The sequence below is a fragment of the Solanum verrucosum genome, unplaced genomic scaffold (genome assembly GCF_900185275.1).
Source record: "Solanum verrucosum unplaced genomic scaffold, falcon-dt-bn FXZP01000049.1, whole genome shotgun sequence".
Lineage (NCBI taxonomy): Eukaryota > Viridiplantae > Streptophyta > Magnoliopsida > Solanales > Solanaceae > Solanum > Solanum verrucosum.
Genome location: NW_026020221.1, coordinates 2,199,755 through 2,219,351, shown reverse-complemented (window position 1 = coordinate 2,219,351; position 19,597 = coordinate 2,199,755). Strand labels below are relative to the sequence as shown.

At 29.4% G+C, this 19,597-nt stretch overlaps 2 protein-coding genes across 2 annotated transcripts in view; both read left to right on the top strand.

Moving 5' to 3' along the window:
- Nucleotides 1-19,597, top strand: part of LOC125831393 (FKBP12-interacting protein of 37 kDa) — a 231,172-nt gene that overhangs the window by 114,688 nt on the left and 96,887 nt on the right. The gene's annotated exons all lie outside the window — the stretch shown is intronic.
- LOC125831399 (protein LATERAL ORGAN BOUNDARIES-like) lies at nucleotides 10,588-11,172 on the top strand. The gene has a single exon (XM_049510604.1). It carries the CDS (start codon nucleotides 10,588-10,590, stop codon nucleotides 11,170-11,172), a length of 585 nt encoding a protein of 194 aa, XP_049366561.1.

Genomic DNA, 19,597 nt, shown 5'->3' with positions numbered 1-19,597 from the left:
ATAAATAGAATGATTTTTTCTCCAAATATTTTTTCTTACCCTTTGAAACACTAATCAGCCTTCTTATAAATTTGTCAACCACAATAAATTTTCTCTCCTTGTAGGAGGAATAAACATTTTTTCAAAAAGTCTTTTATTTTGAAAAGAACTTTTTGTTACATAATCTCTTTCTTTACATCAATGTCTTCACAAGAATCATGAGATATTCTCTCTTTCTCTTTTGTTAAAAAAGTCACATGACCTAGAAATTTGATGGACATCTTAGCGACAGAAGTTGATACCATATATTGATCATCATCGTCAAAAGAAGAAGAGCCAAAGTGAAGAAATTTGTTCTTATTTGTTACAAATGGTGTCAACTATTTTTTTATTTTATTTTATAGGCTAAATAATTAAAAACAGTTATGAAAAATGAATAGTTTTTATCTTTTCATCTTCCATTTTCATTTACTTAAATCTATATTACTGTATTGGATGTTATAAAGGGCATAATTAATCGGGTATGATATAAATACTTTTAAAAAAATACAAATAAGAAATACAAAACAAAGATAAAATGTCAAAAAAAGGAGAAAAAAGATGAATAGAAATACTGGTCATAGAGAGATGCCACATCAAATTGTCTATATTCAACTTTATATATACATATATAGGTTCATGCCCTTAGATGTTATTTTATTACTTTAGCTGGCATCAACATTTTTGTAAATCTGATATCTACTTTGGAACATTTTATAATGTGGCATAGGCTGACAATTGAGATCATAAATTTAAAAATAATAAAATTTGATTTATTATAAATTGTAATAATTAACCGCTTTATATTTTAAAAATCATATAACTAATTTGATTTACACTCCAAAATTCATAGGTGTCACATAATTTAGACATTAATTCTTCATTACTTAATATATGTAATTATATCAATGACATATAAATTGAAATAAAAAAAATTACATATTTTATTTGAAAATCACGTAATAGTACTATAAGGTATAATAATTAACAACTTAATATATTTTAAAATTTTAGTTGACTCTCCAAATTCCATATGTCTCATGTAATTGAGACAGCGAAAAACATATATTGGTTTAAAATTAATAAAAATATTATAAATTATAATAATTAACAACTTAAAATTTATAAAAAAACTCCTTTAAAAAAATTTAGTTGGCTCTCCAAATTCAATCGGTATTACAATAATTAAAACATGGAAATTAACATAGATTGGACTCCTGCTAACATTTATGTTTCCTTTTAAAAAAATTTCTTTTATACTTTATATAAATAAATTTTTTATGTAAAAAGTATTATAAATCATAATAACTAATAGCTTAAAATATTTGAAAACATATAAAAGTTTTTGTTAACTTTCAAAATTTCATCTATACCACATAAATTGGGAGAAATATAGATATATAGATATTTTAAGTTGCTAATGATTGTGAGTTATAGTACATTTTATGTAATTTTCATATATATTACTCGCTTTGTCCTGATTTATGTGATACAAATGAAATTTCAAAAGTCAATGAATTTTTTATAAGTTTTTTTTTTAAAATTAACTTGTTATTTATTGTGATTTATAATATATTTACGTAAAACATACTCTAAATAAAAATAATTAGCAACTTAAAATATATAAAAACATACTAAAAAATTGCTTAACTTCAAAGTTCATATGTATCACATAAATTAAAACAGAAACAGTAACATATATTGGGCCCCGTGCTGGCACGGGGTCCCATATCTAGTAGTATATATATATATATATAGTAGTAATGTATGTGTAGTTAAGTAGTTTTCCCTTAAAGGAAGATATAGTAGTTAATTAAAAATTAAACGTGCTTACTGCTTAGTCAGGAATTGGATGGCTTTTCTGCTGTGGGCTATACTAGTGTATTGTCTACACTACAGTTGGGAGCTATTTTGGGCCTTCTTATGATATGGACTATGGTGCTGGATTGGGCTATTTTGACAGTGTTATGTATTGGATTCTAACTGGACTTTAGAGTATCCATGCAAGGTGCAACCCTATAGTCCCCGGGCTTCTTTTTCAATAATTGAATGATCCTATATGTTTAACATTCTGTCCCAAGAAAATAACAAGTGTAAATTATTTTTCAAATGATCTGTTTGTACGCATGTTTTTAAACTCTATTCAGTAACACTCTTATTTAACTGAAAAACTAGAAACACTTATATATAATTGAACAGAGTTTTTTCGTATCCCCAGGCACTATCAATTCATTTTTTTTAGATGAACCGACTTTAGTTCTGTTCAAATTGATCCGCTAAATTATGCCTAATTCAGCCCACCCAAATTTGAGCAGACTTATTTTTTAATAGGTTATTAATTTTATTTAGGGATGGCAAAATCAAATCCAATTCGTGTAATTCGTTTAAGTTTGAGTGGGTTATTGACCCTCCCATTCATTAGTTCAACCCATTAAAAATTGGATTGATACGTAATTCGAATTGGCTCATGAAATTTTTTGTCATAATACTTTTAAAAAACTCTTTTTTCAATTTGATATGTTGAATATAGACATAATAAAGAGAAAAAAAAATTTCATTAGGTACTAAAATAGTTTGAAAGAACAAATAAAATGACCAAGCTTAGTAAAAATTGGTTTGGGTTGAGTCAAACCCATAATGTAACCCATTACCTAACTCATAATGACCCAAACAAATTTCGGTTGGATTGGGTTGGGTCTTGATCCTATAATTATCTTAACCTATTAGGATCCGTCCAAATTTGATCCAATCCACCCAATTGTCATTCCTAGTTTTACCACTCGAAGCTAGAAAAATTATGTCGGGACAAAATTGTTAAAATATGCATAGCAAAGCATTATTCAAGATCACAAACAGACATACTAACATAATAATGTAAACTGAATAAATTGTGAAACTCTAACCTTTTGAAGTTTTCACACAACTCATTAGAAATTAGGACTCCAGGATTGTAGTCTTCTACTAGTTCCTGACTAACTCTCTCAAGACAAGAATATTTTCAGAAAAAATGATGATCTTTCCTTGAGAACCACCACCCCTATTTATACTTTTCAGCAAAGGAAAATGGTTTAAAAGATGAAACGTTTATAGTCATAATTAATAACCATTAAATATCATTAAGTGTATTTAGACACCGTTAGAAGTATCCAACAATCATGATCAATAGCTATCAACAACCATTAAATACCAGTAAGGATATTTAGACAGTCATTAAACACTAAGGGTATTCAACAACCGTTAAATATCATCATTAGCCGTTAAACACAATTGAAGGTATTCAATTGCCATTAAACACTGTTAATACCATTAATAACAATATTTGTTTCTTTCATCTTCTAAGGAAACAAAGAAACCTAGTATTTTCTTCTTTCTTCTTTTAAGGAAATAAAAAAAATCCTCTTTTGAACCAAGTCAAAAACGATTTATTTCTAAACAGAAAAAAAAAATACTAATAGTCTTTTTTTTCTAAACTCAATCAATTAATCAGGCATAGTAGGAAGTGCAAATTTATTAGCAAAGGCTTTCAATTAATATATTTTATTGATAAAAACATGAATTAAGCATATCATAATAAATCACAGTTTGTATCACTAAAAATCTGTAATTGTACACCTCTATTTAATTTCAAAATTTACCATTATAACTTATTTAACTCCCCATGTTAAAATTACCGACACCTATGAATTAAATCAAACTTCTAAAAAATTTAATCAACCATAAAAGGGAGTCTTCTTTCTCATATCCGAGATACGATTCTATCAACTAATTATTATTTCATGAATGTAATTTGTCATTATCCATTCCATTAGGAATATTTTGACTAATCATTGAGTTTCACCTTTAAATATATTAAAATAATAAAACAAACTACACAAATCATAATAACTATATCAAGATTAAGAGTATAACCAATGTAATGGACTAGAGATATTTTAAAATTGAGAACCTAAATGAATATCTCAATTTGATCCGTTCAATACATACAAATGTACTAACACAAGAAGTTGAAATTTTAACATTCCCATAATTAAGATCAAATTATATTTAATCTTGTGCTACAATCATCAAGATGTTTGTCCAACTTCATCTTTAATTGTAAACATTTAATTTATAACTTATAAGAACCGACAATTTTAATCTTCCGCATATGAGTTAAACAATTACATACACGAAAATCGTCTTCTATAATAGTAATGGACACACAAATACTAAATTTTTATAAAGGATTAAAATCAATACTATAACTCAACCAATATATCCCGATAAAAATAAGATCCGATGATCTTGAAATCTTTGACTTTTGATACCCAACATTGACTTTAAGTGGAACTAACTCACCTCATTAGCAACCAGTGATGTAAAATCCATCACTAAAATTCACGCCTATTTTGACAATAAAAGGAAACTTGTTTGAATGAACATGAATGGAAAAAAAAAATCATTGTTACCCCCTATCATCAAGTTATCCATCAAATTATTCAATTATGTCCCCTTTACTTAATTACTTGGTACAATTCTTCTCAGACATGAGTTATACGCTTATTCTTTTATTATGATCCAAATTCATACTAATAATATATTGTTCGTTTTAGTTCAACAGGTTACATAAATTTGTATGCTTAGAGCTATGTTGTCATCGAGTGCAACATATAAACTTGTGATATACCTTATAAATTCTTCACTTAATTTTCTTTCTCATCTCGGTGTGAAATTATTTAATTAAGATTTCATGTGCATTAATCCTTCCTCGGCATCACTATCCATCCTTATCTCTGACCCGCCCTCGTCGGCCTGGTCTTGGGCATGACATTTTATTTTTTCAACACACGTATTTTTGTATGTCCGTATTGTGGCCCACAATGAGATTTTTATAGGAGAAGGCGTGCAAATAGGTGCAGTCTCCCTACTAAGCAAATTGAGATTTTCTTAATAGAAAATTGCTTAATTTTCTTTATACTTGTGAAAAAGAATATAGTATGGAATAAAAGGCTCATCGAAGAATGTTTTGACCATGAACCATTGATTGGGACCTAATTATAGATGGGTAGGGCATCTTAATTTTCAAAGGCCATAACCTTAAATGGAATATACATACATACAAACACCTTTACCAAGTTCATTTTGAAGGCAAATTAAGAATGATAATATTATAATTGTACAATAAAATAATTGTTGTTGCTTTTAGGCTTTTAGCTAGATTCATGGCATAATTGATAGCCTCTAGACACCAATATCTATTATGAGTGAGAAACTATTTTTTACCTATTCTTTTTTTTCTTTCCTTTTCAAATTGGGGTAGGGGAAGGGGGAAACGATTACTAGGTAGAGAATCGAACCTTCACCAATAAAGTGAAAATTCAGTTAGCCAATTATTTGAGCAACTAAAATTCTCCTTATTCTTTTACCTATTTGTTACTTGAGTATCGTTCCATGGTGGTTACATGATTTTGGCTTCCCAAAAGCAGAGAAGAACAATTGAACTAGGAAAACAACATTCATTATTGTAGTACGTTTAAGTTATGTATTCTGATGGTGATAGTCGAGCCAGAGGCACAAGGGATTCATCTGATTTTTTTAATTAAAAATTATAGTGTATATATAAATTGAATCTCCTTATATATTTGGTAGTATTTGCTTATAAAAATTCTTATTCCACACTTATCATACTTTAAGAAATCCCCACGATTATTTAGTTTCAAAACGTTTATAGGGGGGAAATTTGAATAAAACACAAGCAAGAAAAATCATTGATAACGCATTTACCAAGGAATTTTTGAATAAAATCATTGACTGCTTTAATTTAGTTATTGAATAAAATCATTGACTGCTTTGTTCAGGTGATTTTGGCAAACTTGAGTTTGAATTAAGACATGTTTGTCTCTTAGTTGAAAAATTAATTCAATTTAGTAGTTAGTTAAGTAGTAGATCAGAGTCAAAGTGTGATGATTTTTCAAATTTTAGGCTTTTTATCTTCCAGGTGATCTAATGATAGTTGAAAGACTCTATTCTAATTATTGTTTCCTAAAACAAAGTTACCTAATTTTCAACTTTTGATTTACTTATCTTTTTGTATGCCTTTTTAACGAAATTAAACCATTGTTTCTTAAAAGTTATGCACATTTTATGCTAAGATTTGTCTATCAATCACTTGATGCCGAGGATTAATAAACAGCATAATGTTATGTCCCGTTACTTCGAGATTCGTGAGTAAGTTATTAAGTGCCGCACGGAACTTTAGTGCAAAGTTTTACTAAGTAATGACCAACATTTTTCAAATTTTAGACTCAACCACTAATAGAAATAGCGATTTTTCCAAATGTGAATCAATAAGAAAATTGTGTTATAAAACATGATTTTTCCACCTTATTTCCATTGAACTAGCTCACTAGGAAAAACACATGGTGGCAAAGAGATTTTCATTGGAATACTGAAGAATAGACAGTTAGACACTAAATATTTTTTTCTTCTCACTGATTAAATTAAAATATCTATAAAAAATTAACAACTACAAAATCAAAAATAGTGATTTCTTAGTAGTACAATTGCATTCAAACATATAAAAATGACAATTGACAACAAAGTAAATGCTCATTACGATTTTAATCAATGAAGTGATCTCTTTTGTCACTTGAAGAATTGAATTAAAGAAAATGAACGTTTCAGATTTCTTACATGTAAAAATAACATTTGACATAAAATTAAAAATAAATTTGTAAAAGGCTATAAAATCAAATCTCCCATTTTAGTCACTGCTGTGTTTTCAAAGTAATAAAGGTTTAAGGAAACAACCTGGATCGACCACTGAAATTGAAATAACTTTTCTGGATTTGATGAAAATTAAGAGATAAAATAAAGCAGATTCTTTCCAAAATATGAAACTTTACCTACTATTGGTTAAAAATTCTAGAGATAATTAATCTTTTACATAAGAATCTAACAAAAATTCACTTTCTTGAGTGTGTCAGTTATTTTTTTCAAATCCCACTTTGTCTTAATTATTATTTTAAAAAAACTTTCAAGTCAAATATATTGAATTGACTTTACCATCTTCAGATCTCCAAAGAATTTAAAAAAGATTTGATTTCGTAAGGAAATTATTTTCCAAACGGTCCCCCAGTTAGTGGGTCTTACGGTTAGAACATTTTAAAGCATGTAACTGAAAAAGAAAAACTCCAAGACGTCCTTATTTATTCATGATACTATTCTTTGTGTGTCGGATTCGAGTCTTCTGCTACGGAGTTCTTTTTATTAGGAAGCGATTATCTTCAATGGTAATTTTTTAGGGCAAATCTGAATTAAGTCGAACTGCGATACAGAAACAAAAAAAATACTAATTCTTTTGTATCTTTCCTTTTAGTTTTTGTTTTTAGTTGTGTCCTTTTTTCATTTCTTTATTTGTAAAATTATACTAACCGTATAATAAGGTTAGGTACGTAGGAATTAATCTCTTTCATTTAGCTTCTTTAGTTCAAACGAATTTAATACATAATACATATTGAAAAGGTTAAATTAGTTTATTAATTGATGAGAGTTACCTCGAAAACAAAAAAGTAAAGTCAAATTTCTCTGAGAAATTATGTGTTATGTACAACCCAAGTTATAGAGGGTTTCAACATACACATAATTTTATAAGTATAAGTCGGTCAAGAGATATTAATTTAATTCACATATCATACTACTAGTAAGTAATTTAGCAGTAAAAGAAAGGAAAATTCACAAATAGCTAGCAGCACTAGGAGTCCTAATTATCAATCATAGTAATAATTTGGATAATTACCAATGTCGTAACAGTTTACTTTAGAAACTCGTGATACAGTGTATAATTAATTTGCTTTGTATCAGTCTATCAATCTGCTCAATATTTAATTTGTTGTATATATACAGAGCAAGTGAACAACAAAGCAAAACAAATAAAACTCAAAACTCTCACTATAAATTGTATTTTTTTTTTAAATCTCATTATTTCAAATAAATACCAGACATATATTTTCTTTTGTTAAATAATTTTTCCAAAAAAAAAAAACAATCAGCAACAACGGCAAGATAATCAAATAGTTGATCATTTTTCACACAAGATGCAAGTGAAATTGAATATCCAAAATCATCTTGTGTTAGTCATTGACAATCCATAACTATGGTGAATGAGCCACTAGCACAGTTTGACTAATTTTGTGCGGTAGCATATACAAAGTAATTTTCTTTATCAAGACTTATAAAACAAATAGAAAAAATTTACATAGTGTTTTGATCGCTCTCATTTGAAATTTGCATCTAAAATCTTATGATTCACAACTCACTCTCTTGATTATTAATTCGGACATAACCTTGACTGCTTTGGTTCTAACATATTGAAAAAAAAAAAAATATGAAATATTAACTCTTGAAAAAAAAACATTAAGTAAATCGTTTGTTTTTTATTCATGTGCCATCCCACGACTTCCTAAATTATTTGTCATAATAACGACACTTTAATTTCAAACAAGTTAAACTCAAGCAATATAACTTTGCTTGAGTAAGCTTGTTTATGCTCTTATTTATTTCAAATTTGAAAAAAAAAATTATAATAGAGTGACAACCACAAACTGGTCAATTTTGTAGTATAAAAATTTCACGAACACCTAAATGCCAATAAAGTGATATAGCATGTCAACTCCATAAAGAGAGTGATTGGTGATTGACAACAAGTTTAGACAAAATGAACGAAAAGATTTTCTCCTCCATAATCAGAAAATAAGAAAACCATTTCAATTATGGCTAGAGGTTAGAACACGTGTATCTTCAATCTCTACTACAACAAATTAATTGGTTAAACAACATTTTCATTTCCTATCTTTACTTCTTCTTTTCTTCTTCATACGTGACACTCAGACATGTCCTCAATCTAATGACTTCAGACGTAATTTGTGTTAAAAAACTCTATATTCACAGCAATTCACACTAAAAATCGCATTTCACTACATTCTTCATTTATTGGTGAAATGACCTAATTAAATTTCCAAAGGAACAAAGAGGATGAAAACTAATATACATACATGAAAGACAAAAAGAAATAGGGTAGAAGGGAAAAAAACTTAGATACATGCATGATACATATATCCCCCACACAAAAGTATGAAATTATTATTAGATGCAGAGTCATGGGACATAGTCATATTTTTATATTTTTTTTCCCTAGTGTACCTTCCATTTTAATTATTACCCTTCTTTGTCTTTTGCCTTCATTCCTTCTCCATCACTAATATCCCCTTTGCCCCTTCACTCTTTTTTCTTTATTTATAACTTTTTTTCCTACTACTACAACTACTAGATTTGCAGGGGACAAACCTAAACTTCTTCTCTTCTTCAATTAGGGTTTTCCCCCTTACAGGGCTAGTAACTATTCTACTTGTGAATTAAGTTCACTTCTTTTTTTTTTCAATCTTGCTACTGTTTTAATGTTTTGTACTTTGTTTTTGTTACTTTGATTGAAGAAATAAAGAGGCAAGTTGTGATCTCAAGGAGAGCTTCCTCAAAGAGAAAAAAAAAAAAGGTAATTGATTAATTCCATTTTTCTTTCATCTCATCAAACATATACCTAGATCAAAAAATAGAGTTACTAGCATTTTTTTGCCTAAATCTTTTTTTTTTCTTTTTCTTAAAGGTACACAAAAATGTTGGCTATATTAGTTGGTGTCACAGTTCTTGATTTAGGGTTTTCTTGAAAAAAAAACATTTTTATGAAATAAGATTTCAAGAACATTTTTGTTTAGATCTTATGTTTAACAAAATTCAAAAGGATATATCACTACTTCCATTGGAAAATCCAAATTCAGGATCATGAAAATTACTGGCTCTAGTAATTAGCTGGATGATACAGCATGCAGTGTGTTTCTGAGTCATATGAACTATAAAACAAGAAATAATTAGTTAGTTGGGATAAAACATAAAACATAAAAGGAAACAACAAAATATATAATTAGCTAAACTTAGCAGTGGACATAATACCAAAAATAGAATTCATTTTGAACTTAACGCTTCTAATTAATGGTGATGGATCCATGATTTAAACTTGATCGATTCAATTTTTAAAGTTTTTAACATGAACTCACTGTATATCTCATGAATATATATGGTTCAAAACCTAATATTTATTGAACTCTTTAGATGGTTTCTCTCATACTATGTATTTATATGTTCTGTATAAAAAATAACGAGTTCAATTGAATTCGTACAAATTAGAGGGGTGCATAGATTTCCAATTTTCCTAATAAATCTGTTAACTCAAAATTGAAATGTTCCTTTTTGTTTCCCAGTTCTAAAAAAATTACGAAAACCCCAAATTGGAAAGTAGACTAGAGAAGGAAAAATAAGATATAATTTGAAATAGAGAAAGTAGTATACTTAACAACTAATTAAAGTTAAACTTAGGTAGAGGTTTGTATAGAAAACAATTAAGATGCATATATCAAAGTTGGATGAGAACCGCGAGATTTCAGGTTCAAACAAAAACACTGAATTTCACGAGACATTTAAAAGAATAAGAAGAGATTTAATTACTTGATATTTTGCAGCTAGTTAAAGAAGGATTGAATGGCGGCATCATCCAGCTCATACAACTCCCCTTGTGCTGCTTGCAAGTTCCTAAGGAGAAAATGTCTTCCTGGCTGCATTTTCTCACCTTACTTCCCACCCGAAGAGCCGCAAAAATTCATCAACGTCCACAAAATCTTTGGCGCTAGCAACGTCACTAAGCTCCTCAACGAACTCCTTCCGCACCAACGAGAAGACGCCGTCAATTCTTTAGCCTACGAAGCCGAGGCAAGAGTTAGAGACCCCGTCTACGGCTGCGTAGGCGCAATCTCCTTCCTCCAACGCCAAGTCGAGCGCCTCCAAAAGGAGCTGGACGCGGCTAATGCGGACTTGATCCGCTATGCTTGCAATGAGTTCACATCTTCCCCCGTTCCACCTTTACCTGTTCATCATAACATCACTCTTCGTCAAAGATCGGTTGAATTAATTACTAGAAGACCATCCGGAGGTGGTGGTGGTGGTGGTGGTTTTTATCAAACATCTAGTTATCCGATACCGTATTCTTACCCTAATTGGAATGATCATCAAAACACTACTGGAGATTATCATCAACATATCCATGGAGGAGGAGGAGGAAGTATTTGATTTGATAATAAATTCAACTTGTTAGGGTTTTGTGATGAGTACCCTCGATCTTCTATGTGTTATTTCTTTGAACTCAAAACACTTGTTGTTAGCATTTTATAATATGGCTATTGAGTATTGAGTCATAGTTATCTATCTACTACCTATAAGTCCTAAAATGTGGCATGGCATGGCATATGGGATTTGTTTATGGGTCAATATATATAAACAAAGTAACTATTTGGTATGTCATTGTAAAGCAGATTCTCCAGTTAGAATCTGTAGCCTATATATATAAAAAGTGATCCTTTATTAATAAATGCATTACTTATTTACATACGATTTCAGACTTTTGTTCATATGGACCACATTTTTCTTTACCTAATATATGCTGCAAAGCTGCCAAGTTTCAATATTATAAATGTATAGCCGAAAGAAACTTATCAAAAAGGGCACAAAAATCTGAGTAAAGATCAAACATTAGTACTATAATTTAATTTATTATTTCTAAGCTAATTAAGGCAACTTGAAGAGCAAGGGACGCAGTAAAGAAAATCACTTTTCTTTTTGTTTTTCTAAAAAGTCCTGTGTGAAGCAACATGTCTATATGACAGGAAAGAGAAGAGAAGGAAGACAAATTTGGTTGCAATGACAAAAGTCTCACATTAATGAGATGAGTGGACTCCTTATAAGGCTTGGGCAATCCTCATTCCTTTGAGCTAGCTTTTGGGGTGTGAGTTTAGCCCAAGACCTAATTTAACAAGTTGATTGTTGATATAATTATTGTTAACTGAAAGCTTCAATACCTTGTTCTCTCTTGGTGATTCGAACTCATAACATTCAGGTTGGAACCAACTCCCACCTTTTTTCTCCCTTGGTGACTTGAACTCATAATATTCAGGTTAGAACCAACTCCCACCTTTTTGCTCCCATGGAGACTCGAACTCATAATATTCAGGTTGGAACCAGCTTCCATCTTGTTGCTCCTTTGATAATTCGAACTCATAAAATTCAGGTTAGAAGTTACAAGTGTTTACCATACGAGCAAACCATACGAGCAACTCCTCTTGTCACGTCATGCTACCATCATATAATTAGTTGTTTGCATTGTGTAGACGCTAGAACAGTAGGTAAATCACATGATACATGTATAGGGTTTTCAGCCTTTGCTATATAGTCCACTGTTCTCAACATCGCATTCCTCCCAACCCCACAAGGCCCCAACGTGTAACCCCACAAAAAAGGGAAAATTAAATAAACAAAAAGATAAGGAGGACCCATGAAATACTATAGAGCTAGTGCAACCCCCCTTCTAAATTAGTTAAATAATTAATTTAGCACATTTTATATAATAGTACATTTTTATACAATATATTCAAAATCCCTTAATATCACACTTAATGGAGTTATACCTATCTAACAAAATTAAAATAAAGACTCCTTTTATAACTAAACTACTTATTATTCTAGTAGATTAGTAAAATAACAAATATTGAACACCTATCTTTCAATTATATATTGTTGTATGATAAAGTTAATCCACCTCAATTTTTGTTTTTGTTGTTTGTGTTTGATGATTGTTTTGAACGTCATTGAATCGTACACTTTCTTGACATGACATATCTGTTTGAAATTTCTACATATTGCATCAGGTTTTCATTAATATTTTTTTTGTTTTGTGCATAAAAAGTATCATCAATAATATTTGAAGACTCTTCTTTGTCTCCATGCTTTAAAAGTATTTACCAATTTTATTATATAAATGATAGAGAGATCGATCTTTAGACTCTGTTATAAAATAAATTTTAATCTAACATCTCGATGAAATTATCACAAAAATAAATTCAACTATTTTGTCATTTTTTAAATTCTCATCAAAAGAATATCATGATACTTGATGACAAACTCATCCTTTTAAATCCTAAGAAATTCAAAATCTCTTTTAAATTCAATTTCTCTTTGTCAATGTCAAATCAACATAACGATGTCATTGATATTCCAATCCACATTACTCCTAACAAATAAATAATATTTAAAAATTGAATTGCTAAGAAATATTTTACAAATATTAAAAAGATTTAATTTATTTGATTCAGTCACATTCTTAGACTTATATCTTTTTTAGTTTTTCCCAAGTTTTTTTTTATGTCTCGCATTTTTGTATTTTTTTCTCTTGTGAATGGAATTCATTTTCCATTACAATTTTTTATATTATAAACTTTAAGATATGATTTTATTTTCACAGGTTAAATTTAATGATTTTCATCTATGAAAATTTATGGAGAGATTATTGCTTATCATATTTGAAAAATAGATTAAACATTGATATTGTTTTTAAATAGTTTTAACATGATTCATTAGAATTAACTCACGGATCTCGTATATGACTAGTGAGGCTCTGTTATTTTTTCAAGCCGGTATAACGAAAAAAGGTTGAAAGATTATTAAAATTTTCTCTCTTAAATTTTATCAAATATAAAAGGTTTTAAATAGCCAATCTAAAAAAAATAAACAAATCTACAAAATAAAATTCAATAACTCACATAACATTTCATTTAAATTTAAATAAACTCTCCTCAATAACAAAATGACTTATTATTCTAGTAAATGATCAGCAATAACAGAAACAAATATTCAACTATATTTTACGGTCACACAAATATATATAAGCTTTTTTAACTTGGTAAATTGTAATGACATCTAACAAAGATTTATAAATACAACAAAAAAAATGCATTTTCGAATATTTTATCATACATATAAAGTGAAAATCTTTTGCATATAAAAATAAAAATCTCTAGTAAAAATGACACAACTAATACAAATTCGTAAAGAACTACCAATCTAATCTCCCAATATTTTGTCTAGAACATATTCACTGACAATCTTTATCTTGATTGCTAGGGCTTCATTAATTGCAATAAATACGTTAAATACAATTTCTACTACAAAAGCTTGTGATGAATAGATTGTGACACTCATACACTCTTGATAAAAAATGAATATCATCCTACCTAACCAAAAAAAAATTGCAGTTCAAAAGATAAAATGGGAAAAAGTAATGAGTAGTATCACTAGAATTTTGAAGCAAAAAGTATGAACTTGATATTTTTGTAAGGATTGGAACCCATGATATAAATTATTCGTACAAATTTAATGAATTTATCTTTTAAGCTATGTCAACATGGAGCTCAAACACATGTTTATCATATATTGGAGTAAGGCTTAAAGGTATAACATGTGCCCTTTCTTCAGCTCATAAGCTCACCAACCTAGAAATTTGCCTACAATCCAACCTTGTCTAGCCGCCACCCATCATGAGTGACATACATTTCTTAGGGATTCATCGCCCCCACTGAAGTTTAATCTACTGAGTGTCCCCTTGGATACCATATTTGTCACAAGTACCCAAGCATATGTCATATATTTTTTACTTTGTCCAACAGACCGCATAGATTTGGCCATTGGGCAACACCATCATAGAGTCCTAAAACACCGCATCACGTGAATTTGTGTTATTTTCATAAAACTCTTCACTTTCATCTCTTTGTACTACAGGTGAACCAGAAGGGTGTGATGATGGAATCTAAGATAAGTAATTGCAATAACTCTTTAGATAAATAACTAGATCTGACACCCCAAATCTGATCTCTCAGGGTGGACCTCTATGATGGTGAGCCAAAACTACCACAGCTTATGACTATAGCAAGTGAAAAGTCAAAGTAATGAGTCCCACTATATGATCCCATAAAAAATAACACATATCTTCTTCGTAAGCTTGTCAGCCTAGATAAAAACCGGTTAATTATTACTATACTAAGAAAGACTAGTGTTACTTTTAGGGGTAGCATTAAGCAACACGAAAACTAACTTTACAGATAATGTAAAATGGTGGGAGCAGTAGCAGAAAGATGTTGGATTTCATTCGATGGAAAAGAAGTATGATTCTTTGATGATCTCGAAATTACAATGAATTCAGAGGATATGATTGATGGAACTCTACTGAAATACACGCATACACCTTCTGACAAACTACATTATTCAAACGCCACTACTACTCATCTTTAATACACGTGACCCCAATCTTGTCTTACCATAGTAGTAATTTATTTCTCACTTAATGATTCTAACTAATGTTAATTAGTACTACCTCATCTTGAATATCTCATAAACTCTGAGATATTCATAAGAGAGATCAAACCATATAACCACAATTCCTATCATGGGGACTGGAGATGATTAAGTCCAAATTATCTTTGTTCGAGATATAGTCACTAACAACACTCGAATTATAGAGATCAAGATTCATAAATTCTTTCATCGAGAACAAGTTCAAACCATCTTAGTTCGAGAAATACGCAATTAACAACCCTCGAATTACGGAGAAATTCAGAAAGAAGAATCAATGGAGTAACAAAATTATATCCATATCTATTAATTGTTTCTTCAACAAAAAAAAAAAAATACTCCCTCCATATTAAGTAATTTGTTTATCTTATTTTTCTTTTTAAATTATTATTAAGAAAATATTTTATTTTATTTTTCTAATTTTTTATTTAAATTTTTCATATGTCGTATTTAAAATTATAAGATTAAAGGACATTCATTTTAGTATGTTATATATATATATATATATATATATATATATATATATTATATATGTGTGTGTGTGTGTCATGTTTTATGTGTCATGCTTTTTATTTAATATGTCTAAAATAAAATGTCACATTTATATATATAATTAGAAAAATTAACCTTAAAATTTCTCTTTTAGATTTAAAAAAATGATTTATAACTACACGAATATCTAAAATTTATTTTAAACAACAAATTTCAAAATTCATCCCTTTTTGAGTGTCAAATCAAACGACGAGGTCTTATAGAACTTTTTATATATTAGAGAGAGCGCACATAGTTTACCCATTATCTTGAGGTTAAATCCCCATGACACACAGAATCCTTTACTCCTCCAACCCTTTTTTAAAAATATACTATTCCCTCGTATTCAATTTATTTGTTCTATTTCTTTTTAAGAAAAATGTGTTTCATCCTTATTGTATATGATAATCAAAGGAGTGGAAAAGTTGTAGTAATTCCTTGGAAATCCCCGAAAAGAATGTTACATTGTTTTTTTAGCATTTTTTTAATTTCAACTTTCCACGTGACATGTTTAAAATCATAAATCAAAAGATATTTTAATACATTTGATATATCTTTAATTTAAAATCACGTGATTCAAAAATATTTTTTTACTTTGTAAAGACATAATAAGTTAAAATAGGACAATCAAATTAAAAGAGAGTGTAATATGTCTAATAACATGACTTAAGTATCAAACTATTGTGGTGTTCAGAGGCGGACCCACCCTTATTCAAGAGGGTGTCAAGAGACACCCCTTCGTCGGAAAATTACATTTTATATAGAGGCAGAAGCGGAGCTAGGTGGTAGTTCGTGGGTTCGGACAAACCCACTAGCTATTCCGTAAACCTTGTATTTATATTATAAAATTAAATAAATATATAAGTATATTAACTTGTGAGCTCCCTAACAAAATTGATCGACAACTTAGTGGTAAGGAAATGCAGTAAAAATGTTTTTTACACTAGTGTTGTGGGTTTGAACCCTACCATGAAGCATGCTTTGTACAGTAATATTTTTCTCTTCTGTCTTAAAATTTAAAATCCCTAAACTCATAATCTTAGTTTCGCTTCTATCTAGAGGTCAAGTGTTGATTTATTGACTATATATATATATATATATATATATATATATATATACTGATACCTCTAAACACAAGTTAATGACTTAATCTAATAATTAAGACATTACAAAATTTCCTTTAAGATTGTGTATTTTAATTCTATTGACATCCCTTAATGACAATTTTGAGTCCGCTACTGATAGTGTGGTGATGAAAAGTAAATTTTGTGTATAGTAATTAAAGTGAGATGTTGAATAGTTTAAGGTTAGGGATAGTTTGGTTGATAGTGTGAAAAGAAAGGGAACATATATAACATCCAACCTAAAAGAAACAAAGATTCAGTCATTTTTGCAAACATGAGAATTTTGTGGTGGGATCACTCAAATAGTCATATCCAATCCCTCTGCCATTTTTCAACTGCTCTTTTTCATTGCTTCTTTTCCACGTCTAACTTTAACCTGTCAACACTAAATAAACTAAATGCTCCTTTCGACCGCCCTATACAGTTTCCACTCTTTCTTTTTTTTCGAAAAAATTGTCTCGACATAAAATTGTTATAATATTTCAGATGGAAAGTTTTTCGGAATTTGAAATTTTCATAACGTTGATTTTATAATTTCTATTCGCGTTCAAATATAAATTGAAACGAAAGAAAATAGTAAAGTTCATGTCATTTTCCAATTTTGAGTGTTGAGAAGGACCCTACTAATCCACCAAACAGTACAAACATCAATTTGTTCAGAGATGAAAGTGAGATGCACAAGGAAATTGCAGTACATTGCTGAATACAATATTTTATTATTAAATTCTTATCAACTGATTGATATATAGGTGAAGTCCTCAAATCATCCAGTACTCCTTTTGTAGTTTTGTTTGTCCTCTCCATATCATTTACAATACTATAACTTGTCTTAAATGTTTATTTTGTTGGAAATGCGAATAAAGATTTATATTGATAATTGAAAAGATTCGGAAATTATATGTAAAGTATAGAGTTACATATGTTTTTTTGGAAAAAATTGTTGGTCTTGGCCTAAGACAGATAATGGTAAAGAGTAGGACCAATTGGTGGAGTGATGGTGTGGAGCTCAGTTTATTATTTTTATCATATCAAAGATAATTTAGAGATAATATCATATCGTGTAAAGAGTTGGACCAATTGATGGAGTGATGGTCCGAGGCTCGGTTTATTATTTTATCATATCAGAGATAATTTGAAGATAATATCATATCATGTAAAGAGTTGGACCAATTGGTGGAGTTATGGTGCGAAGCTCGGTTTATTTTTTTACCATATCAAAGAAAGTTTGGAGCACACGCATAAAAAGAAGTTAGCTCTGGGCTACAATGTCATTTAAATGTTTGTCCATATGGATCATCTTGATGGGTCACGTGAAACTTAGTTTGTCCAGTGAATCATGGACCACATGAAACTTAGTTTGACTAGTAAATCATGGACCATATAAAACTTAGTTTGATCAATGAATCATGAACCATATATAAAATGTATGTATACATTTATTTATTTATTTTGGGGGGGGGGGGGGGCGGAGGGGATGTGGTTGAGGGGGGGGGGGATCTTAGTAACCCAATGGGTTGATTATCTAAACTTTCACATTATCGGTGAGGATTTAAATCCCCACCTTGTGATTACCTCTCTCATTTTCCATTCTTCTATCCCGATATAATAAAAAAAGATTTTCTTAAAAAAAGTGTGAATGTGTAGTTTAATGTATATCGTGGCGTGTATGTTGCTTTAAAATTCATAACTTAACTATTTCGTGAGTGAATGGAAATATTAAATTAAATAAAGTAGTCATAAATAAAGGCAATTAGATAGCGTAATATTCTTTGTGAAAATCACCCTATAGTGGGTTGCCACCATAACCATAATCATTGGTTATTAATATCCAAAAAAGAGACTTGTTTTGTACAAATACATTTTATTAATCACAGATCTATCTTTTATTTGCTAATTAATCTAAGTTGTTAGCCGCATTATACTTTGTTTAGCATCTATTGCATGTGACTTGTTCTAAATAATTGTTCTTCCTAATCTTTAATTTAGTGGACAATTAACCAAGGCTAGTCAACCCTTGACCACTTAATATAGCCTTCTAAATCCGAATCAATTCGATGATAATTAATTTTTAAGTCTTCTTGGTAGAGATTACAAGTATTTAGAACAAAATCAAAAATGAGGGGCCTCTTAACTTTTTCTCTTTCCATGTTTAATATTAATTATAAAGCTCTTTTTTTAAAAAAAAAAAAAAAAAAGGTTGCTAATTTTCTTGCTCGAAAAGTACATTTGCATTAGGTTGGTTCTTAGTAGCCGATTCATTGATACCTAAGATTATCATAATCATGTGTGCTACTGAATTATATTTAGAGGCTAATCCGTGATTTCAACTTTAAAGGGTCTGAATTATAATGCGATTACCTCAAGAGCTAAAATATGTGATTTCAATTTTACAGAATCTGAATTATAACACGATTACCTCAGGAGCTAATAACTTCTTTTTAGATTTGATTTTTGTATATAGATAGACTAAATTTCTTAACATATGATATACATAATTCGGACCAAATCTATTAGATAATGCCGAAACTATAGTGGACTAATAAGATTTGCTTTTGGCTAATTGTTTTTCTCAATATATTTGTGGCTGGATAATTCCACAAACCAAAATTCTAGTACATTGTTTAATACAAAGGGACTGATGATGAACAAATAATCATTATGAG

Coding starts and splice junctions, on each gene's coding strand:
- LOC125831399 (XM_049510604.1), top strand. CDS start 10,588: ATGGCGGCATCATCCAGCTCATACAACTCCCCTTGTGCTGCTTGCAAG.